At 41.5% G+C, this 9,222-nt stretch overlaps 1 protein-coding gene across 1 annotated transcript; it reads right to left on the bottom strand.

Moving 5' to 3' along the window:
- Window positions 1-546: 546 nt before the first annotated feature.
- On the bottom strand, window positions 547-8,774 carry hdgfl3 (HDGF like 3; the record flags this gene model as incomplete). The annotated part of the gene is made up of 6 exons (XM_083914730.1): window positions 8,673-8,774; window positions 7,795-7,871; window positions 5,714-5,852; window positions 5,371-5,532; window positions 2,026-2,154; window positions 547-573 (listed from the first exon to the last, which is right to left on the bottom strand). Exons 1-6 carry the CDS (start codon window positions 8,754-8,756, stop codon window positions 547-549), a joined length of 618 nt encoding a protein of 205 aa, XP_083770856.1. The 5' UTR covers window positions 8,757-8,774.
- Window positions 8,775-9,222: the final 448 nt, after the last annotated feature.

Genomic DNA, 9,222 nt, shown 5'->3' with positions numbered 1-9,222 from the left:
CCAGTCTGTTCCTATGGATATAATATAATGGATATAACTATGAACTGTGGATGGCAGCGACGGGCCTTTAGGCATCTGCTCTGCCAGGTCGCTCCCGTCGTGAATGCACACTTCTAGTCTGAGCCTGGTAGAGAGAAGACTCCATTTAAATTGTTGATAATAGAACATGATAGAAGTCATGTCAAATACTGAATGCCCCTTTAAATATCCTATATTAAATCTGCATATAACAATAAGATCTTACAAGCATTCAGAGTCACTGGATGAAAGTGATGAAAATCTTAATCTGTCCATTTTAGAGAGTTCAAGATGACAGAGGCTTTGCTTTGATTTCTGACACGGCTCATGGCATTAAGTTAAAAAGTGTGTGAAAGAATGCCCAGTTACAACCTGGCATGTTTCACACAAACACATACTGGAAGTCCAACAGAGAAGTGCAGGTGATGATGGCAGCCAGGAGACGATGCTGATGAGAAATCATGTTGTAGATTCACCATTCCAACATCACAGCTACTAACCATGATTTCCCTTTCATGCTTTCTTCACTTAATGTTCCTCAATAAGCAGCTTCTTCTGGGGGAGAAACACAGCTATTATTAGCATTGGTGTTAGTAGTATTAGTCTATCAGAGCTGGCAGTTTTCTGGAGAAGTCAACTCAAACTCCAGAAATGAAAGCAGCACTCCCCTCTCTGTGCTAAGCCCCTCCCACAAGAAGAGTGCCCACATATGCACACGCTTCATACACTTACCTGTACGACTCCCAGTCAGCAAAGCCCTTGGAGAGGACGTACTGTGATTCTCATTCAATTTATTAAGAAAATACTTGTCAATATTGGCGAAGCCTTCCAGAGAAGGAGAGAATGAGCTTCAGGTCAAGGGTTTTGATCACGACAGCAAACAACTTTACTACAATGAATACAACACATGAATGTAATGAACAAGAGTTAACATACTCAACATAACTTTCTTTTTTTATGATCAGTGTGATTTTTTATTTTTTGGGTTATTTTTTATTTACACACCAGGTGTGTGTGTATGTGTGAGTGAGTCAGTAAGAGAGCGAGAGAGAGTGTTTGTGCGCATGTGTGTGTTGACAGCTGACGGTTTAAAAAAAGGCTCATCCCTACTGTGTATAATTAATGTGCATAACCATGAATAAACATTCTTTTTTTAAACTAATTTTGACAAAAAAATAAAAACAAACTCTACAAATTCTAAAATCACAACATTTTTAAAAGCATGCCAGACTCTGTGGGGCCGGTTCAAGACAAGCAGAGTTGGTGCCCCTCTGGAGCCAGTTTTCCTGGCCGAGATTTGGTTCTTTGGCTGTGGAAACAGGAAGAACTGGTTCAAGATTGGGCACCGGGTCTGAACCGGCCCTCAATATGTCTCGGCTGAAAAGACTCCTGACTGGGGCCTACCCGATGTTCAAGTGGAATCCAATGTGCAGTGTTATATATGGGTGAGATGCCACTGTGAGCCAAAAACAAATCTGGGTTCTCCTCAGCCTGCGAGTCAACCTTGCACAGAGTAGAATTGGTTTTGTGCATGAGTGAGGACAGTATCGTGAGTTGACAGATGATCTGAGCAGCAGGATGAACTAGATAGATAGGTGGATAAAAACTTTATTGATCCTGAAGGAAATTCAGAATTATGCACCTACATTCGAGTCAGCAATAATGATTCTCACACTCGTAACAATCAAAACAGCAAGCGCTCACATTTGGTAGTCTGGATCCCCTGAGCGCAGAGCACCACCTGTTCAGTTTGAGCGTCATCCTAATAGATCCTTCCTTCTACTTTCAAAATAAAAGCTGGGACAGTGTTGCTTTATAACCACCAGATGGAGACAAAGAACAGTATCTGGTGTCTATATTATCTGGTGTCTATATTAGGAACAGACAATCCACAGAGTCAGTGCTACAAAAGGTACTGAATATTAAATCATTTAAGATAAAAAAACTAGAAAGCGTGCACTAATGAATGACTAAAGTGCCAGATTTGTAGGCGTTTATCAATCCCACCTTACTGTCTGTGGTATTTTGGAGGATGTCGTTGTCGGTGTCTCCCCCCTCTGAGCCGCTCTTCTCATCTTTCCCCTCCTTCTCCAGGTCATCCTCTACAGATGAGATCCTCGACAGTTTGGAGGAATTCTGCAACAGACACACAGATCAGAGTTTTCATTTTTAACAGAGAAAATGTGAGTAGCAGAGCACACGATGCTTTGCCAAACCAACATTCAAACTATAACGCAGGCTTAGATGACTTGTGACAAGCAGCGTTTCTCTCAAATTTTGATACATTATTACATTAACTGGCAAATATTTTACTGGGTGCAACATTCTTTTAAATTGTTACACTGGGGTCATATATCGGGTCACAACAAAAGAAACATATTTAACTAACTCTAACTAACTGTGGTGTTTTAAAAGGTTTGGATACTAACACAAAATAACACAAAACACTGAAAAGGACACATGATTATAGCTACTAAAGTCATGATGGTTATCAGTATTATCACAATATTGTCAAATGTGCTGAAAATGTTTATATCGAAAGGTACAAATAAATGAGCAGCACTTTTTTTTAAATTACATTTTATTTATATTTATTTATACAGGTAATCTCATTGAGACTTTCAAGAAACGTGGTCAGCAAAGTATAGCAAAATGACACAAAGTCAAATAAAGACCAAACTGGACACAAGTTATAAAAGTAATAGAGTGCAAAGTGCCAGGTGGTAGTTAAAAACTATCAAGAACAAGATGCTCACAGAAATTCTCTCCAAGTTAAGTTAAACCAGTTACACCAACTCTTTTTAATAACTTTAAACTTTATCTATTTTCTTTTATTTTACTTTTGTATTCTTCTTTGCTCCTCCTTTTGACTGTTTTTTGTTTCTACTCTATTTAAAAAAACTTTTTTTGTCTTTATGTAAAGCACATTGAGTTGCCTTGGTATGAAATGCGCTATATAAGTAAAGATGCCTTGCTTTACAAAGTTCTGCACATGGATAATAAGTTGAATTGTGTCGACTGTAGGTATCACACTGACTGTGGAGAAGAACCTCATACAACCACACTTCAAAACATCCAAGCTACATTTTAACTCACTGAGTGTCTCTCTCTGTTCATAAGGCCCCATGCACTCCACTAGACTGTTTGCTGTCTGAGGAGAAGGGTGAGTGAACGCATAATTGTGGTTAACATAGTTCACTTCATCAAAACACTGTGATATGTGGTTTCTACAGAAAAAGCTAGTAAGTGGACCTAGAGTTAAGACACAAAATATAGATTCAGACATCCATGAACCATCGGGCAATTTAGAGTCATCAATTCACCTAAAACCTGCATATCTCTGGACTGTGGGAGGAACCCGGATAACCTTTATATGTAAAAAAAATACTTTCAATGCAAAACAACATCAATGGCACAGCCTGTCCAATTAAACCATTACCAATCACTCTCCAACTTCTTGTAAAAACATTCAACGCCTCAAAAGCTCCATTGGTCAGTGTATCTATGTAGGTGTGTATGTGCACACAAACACACACACACACACACACACACACACACACACACACACACACACACACACACACACACACACACACACACACACACACACACACACACACACACACACACACACACACACACACACAAACACAATCTTTCAATGATGTGACAGAACACACACCACCAAGTCGCACAGTCGACAACAGTCCCAGATTCGTTCGGATGCACCACATGTGCTGTGGGTAATGGAGCCCAGTTGCTAGGCAACAGCGGTTGCTAAGTGAGGAGCAGGATGCATGTGACTTTTTCAACCTGCTTCCATTTACAGCAGCAACGGCTCATGCACTATCACAGTAACACACTCTGCAGCCCCTCGATGCCTTCAAACTTCCAAGCCCCTTTTTCAACATTAAGGCGAGGTCAAACAGAAGGAAACGGTGTAATGAATACATTAAGATCAGCTGCCACATGTTAACATAGTGCAACACATTTGACTTCTTTATACTTGTACGCTTGTACTGTACCTATGCAGATAAGATGTGGAACATAAGATGACCAGGAGGAAGCTATAATCTCCGTTTGAGCAGAAACAATAAAGGATCAACCAGGTTGCTCTATTTTCAACAATTCCTTAACTGGAAGACTCAAACCCCTTTTCTCCATTATTCTGTCAATCCAAGAAAAGCAAAGCAAGGTATCCCGATACACTTAAGACCTGCTCATAGGTTTTACATGTCCCTCTGAAAATATGCACCAGATATACAGGGTGGCCAGCTTCACTTGATACTTTTCTTACTGTCAGCAAATCCCAGGAAAAGACAAACTTTACTCAAACGGGAGGAATAGCACATTTGCCGGGGACCACTTTCAGTTGAAGATGAATCCACATTTGCCGCAAAATAACCTAGTGTGTGTGTAGGCCTGTCGCGATAAGCAATAAATCGATTTATGGCATGATAACTTTTAATGGGCTTGGTAGCTTTGTCAGCTGTGATAATCCATTATCCATTCCATTTTCCTCGTGTCTCTCCATCAAAGAGAGTGGATGAGAAGAGTTTTCACTCCGGTGCATCAGTTTCTACTGACCCCTCTTAACCCTCGTCACCTGCCAGTCACCTGTCAGCCGAGCGCTCTCTGTGTGGGGAGGTGGACCCTCGGCGTGCTAAGTGCAGTAGGAGAGCCCCGTGAGTAATTCCTTGGTAAAATCATCCAAGGGTATTTTTCGGCAAATTCAGTCATTAAATAAGCCACCGAGACCATTTTTTTTTGTGTATGAACGAATAACAGAGAAATCCGGTAGGGTCGCTACTACACCAGCAGTGGCCGGCTATTAACCAACAGTGATTAGCTTGGAACAGCACGGTTAAGGCATTCAAACGTCTTTTTTAACCACTAATACTGCTCAAAATAACACCAAACCTCTGCAGCAGCATGAGAAGAGTCCCTACACAGAAAACAAAGCACCAACAACGTAGTTAGTGAACCCAGAGTTTATTAAGAGTGTTTTAAAGACTTACCTATTGGCCCCTGTACCAGCTCCTCTCATAGTAAAGTCCATTCAATTGGATTACCAAAGTCAATCCAAAAGGAAGGAGCCCAGTGGTGCTCCAGCTACGCTTTAAACATCCAGGCCAGAATTCAACAATCAGTGCATCTCTAGTACGAAAAAGTCGGTTTAAAGTATACTGAGTAGGACCTCAACCTGCACTCTAATATTTACTCCAAAGCACTCAGTTTATGCTGCCTCATTTCAAGGCAACACATAAAATCTAGCCACATCATCCTCAATGCTCCATTATACGTGAATTCCTTGCTCCCGTGTGAGTATGTTCCCCAGCTGAAGTTAAGTACCTTGGCGGTGGCTGTCTTTTTCCGTTTGGATGCGGCCTTGTCTCCCTTCAGCTTTTCCTTGTCATCCTCCTCCTCAACGGAGTCGCCCTCCTCGTCCTCGCTGCTGCCATCAGCAGCGTTTCCCACTAATTCTGTTTCGGATGAACTCTGTTGTTGGATGGCCTGTGTGCGAAAGATGCACACTATTACCCACTAACTGACACCTCAAATTCATGAATATGAGATTGCAAGTTAAGAAACTTTTGAGCAAGAAAGATGGTTAACAAAGGTTACCCTCCCGTACCGCTCCCCTCGTGTTTTCTCCCACTGTCTTCTCTTCGGACCACAGACAAAACAGACTGACCTGATAACCTGTGAACTTGACTCCAGGGTTGTTCTCGATCTCCCACAGGCCCTCGTTGAAGCCTTTCCTCTTGTTGGACTTGCCAAATTTGTCTTTATACTCCTTGTAGGGCAAAAGATCCTTTGGGCCCAAGAATGCACTAAAGAAGGGTGAAGAGACGTTTATTACTACTACTACTATTACTAAAACAGGGTTATAAGCTGTTTACATCACATGACATAACAGGTGGTGGTATATGATCATAATCACATGACCAACATCCCCTTGTTAGGTCACCTGATGGCAACAAACTGTACTTAAGATGTGGTTGAAAGCAGGGCAATAATTCAATATGATAATTTATTGTCTTGAATGGAATCATATTGTGATGAAATCATATGTCATGATTTTCTGATACACAATTCCGTCGTCTAATTTGACAAGAATAAACACATTTAAAAAAACAAAACAAAACTGAAGATCTTAAAGGTTGAACATGTAGAATGTGCAGAACTCCGCCATCTCTCAGTCCATGGAGTGAATGCTCGGCCTATAGTGACTCTGGTTGTTGCCCGTCTCTGCTCACTCAGCTGCTGGGACAAATAACGCCCCCTTCACTGAGGCTTCGAAGCAGCTGCAGGATTGGCAAACGCCATTTCACCCAGTGCCAGCCTACAGTAGCTGCACCCAACAACAGACAACCCTGGCAACCAGCAACGCCCAACGCTATTGGCTGCTACCATGGAAACAGAATGGGACAGAAAGGCATTGTCAAACCCGTCAAAAAATGTTTTAAATATTAATTCAGGCTAAATATATTTTGTTATGGAAAAGCAACACTTTCATTCTGTACCCTTCAAAACGCCCTGTGGGTGGATTATTTTTTTTTTTTTAAATATTGCTTTTAATAAAGATTCTTCATATTCAACCTCTTAGCTCTTAAAAAAATGATAAAAACATTAAAAATCTTTCATTTGTTACGTATTAAAGTCCCACAGGGATGTAGAAAAAAGGCTTTAAAATGTGGTTACTTCATATAGACATATGTATTTACTTAATCACCAGAGAACCTGTTATATTGTGATTTACATTGTTACTGAAATGAAATGATCAGCAGAAGAAGATAGAGGTTGAGAAACATATCATTCAGCCCTAGGTGGAAACTCCAGAAAATGTGCGTGGGTCTCAAGAATAACATGTAATACTAAGGTATTAAAACTGTTTTGTATGGTATTGCCTTGGCAGCAACGATACAACTTAGACACAAAAAACTTGAAAAAGTGAAATTCCGGCGTAAAATCATCCCAGGGTCTTTTTCGGCAAACACACTCATTAAATAAGCCATGGAAACAATTGTTTTTCAAGTAACAACTATTAACAGAGATATCCTGTAGAGTCACTAATAGCTGAATGCGGCTAACACTGATTAGCTCGGTGAAGGCATTCAAACGTCTTTTTTAACCACTAATACTGCTGAAAATAACAGCAAACCTCTGCAGCAGCATGAGAAGAGTCCCTACACAGAAAACAAAGCACCAATGGGCTCCTTCCTTTGGGATTGACTTTGGTAATCCACTTGAATGGACTTTACTATGAGAGGAGCTGGTACAGGGTCCAGTAGATAAGTCTTTAAAACACTCTTTTGATAAACTCTGGGTTCATTAACTACATTGTTGGTGCTTTGTTTTCTGTGTAGGGACTCTTCTCATTCTGCTGCAGAGGTTCGCTGTTGTTTTGAGCAGTATTAGTGGTTAAAAAAGATGTTTGAATGCCTTCACCGTACTGCCCCGAGCTAATCACTGTTAGCTGCATTACATTACATTAATTACTGTTAGCCACTGTCCAGGATTTCTCCGTTAATAGTTGTTACACTGAAAAAACGGTCTCGATGGCTTATTTGATGAGTGTATATGCCGAAAAAGACCCTGGGATGATTTTACGCCGGAATTACACTTTAATGTGGCAGCAATGTCAAAATCTATCAAAGTCACAATTTAGTGCAACTCCATGACATTCATATTAACATTCACAGCAGATGCTATCCTTATAAATAACATAAATGTAGGTGGAAAGCTGTACATCCCGGGTAAAAAGAGGCCTACGTTTCATGGGTCCCAAAGAAGAAGATGGGGTACTTGTTGGCGGGCGGTTTGACAGCTCCTTCTGGAAGCTCATCAATCTGAAGGACAGGGAGAGAGACACTGTTACTGAATATTCCTTATACTGCTCCTACCTGAGAGTTTTCTACATTACCAGTCAGCTGATAATGTCTACAGTACCTTAAATGATATACCCAGGGCTTATAATAATAATATAATACAATAATAAAGCCTTATCTAATGAGAGAAGCTGGAGTCATTTGTTGAGCCTGACAGCCTCCTGCACTGTGGACACACAGTAACTCATAACAGGAGTGCAGTGTGATGTGCGCCATTGAATTGAGTCCATACTCTGCTATTATACTGTAGTGCATAGACACGCATGGCATCATTTACGGCACGAGACGGGTGTTTTGGTAATGGTGTCTAAACAGAGGCACCCTGGGTTATCTGAGGTCAACTACGGGCTCATTTATTCTCCTTGTTTGACGGCTAAATACAAAAATTAAATGGAAAACACGTTGAACTAACGAGTGAAAAACATTAACGTGAAAATGCGCTTTACAACCCAAGCGAGAGCTGAATGGAGCCGGGGGCGTGTTGAGAAAATAGAGCCCGATAAATGTTACGTTTTTGTTTTTTTTTCCTCCAGAATTTTAAAATGTCTACATTTCGAATGAACCGGGCGGAAAACGGAGGCTTTAGCAGCGGTGCCGGTCGCCACAGACAGGAATACGCAGATGAAATGTGTGTGAGGAGTCCGCTCCGGCTCCGGCTCCATCCCTCCGGTTCCTCCAGTCCCCCCCAGCGAAACAGCGGCAGCATTGTGTAAATCAACCCCGCCTCCCCGTGCTCCCTGCCCGGCCGCATCCGAGACTCACCCTCGCCGGCCAGTGCGGGTATCCCTTCATCTTAGCGAAAACCAGATCTCCTGCCTTGTATTCCCGCGGCCGTGGTCGAGCCATGTCGCTGTGTTGAGACGGCGGAGGAGACTTTATAATCCTGTGCGTTTCTCCCCGGGGCCCTCAACGCAGGGTTAAATTATCCACCATCAATGTTTTTATATCAAGACTGCAGTTTACACGGAAATAAATAATTAAAAAAACGCGGAAAACGGGGCCCGGGAGAGGGCTATCCTCTTACGGACAAACTCCGGCGTAAGTGTCACCGAGAATGGCCTAAGTTGGCGTAGAGTACCTGACAGAAACAGTCAAAGGACGGACCCCACTTCCGCTACTTCTGCAAGGGAAGCATCACATCCATAAAGCTAAATTCTCCAAATGTCCAACAAACTCTAATCCCTTCCCATTTGAATCCCGTAACTATTGTGAGTCTGTCCAGATTATCAATAATAAGAAATGTAATTACACCACAGATAAGTTACATGGCTTCTTTAAAGATTTATAACAGTATAGCCCTGGTCTTAATTTA

Source organism: Echiichthys vipera (assembly GCF_963691815.1).
Source record: "Echiichthys vipera genome assembly, chromosome: 1".
In the NCBI taxonomy this organism is placed as follows: Eukaryota; Metazoa; Chordata; class Actinopteri; order Perciformes; family Trachinidae; genus Echiichthys; species Echiichthys vipera.
This window is presented reverse-complemented; position numbering and strand designations above follow the sequence as displayed.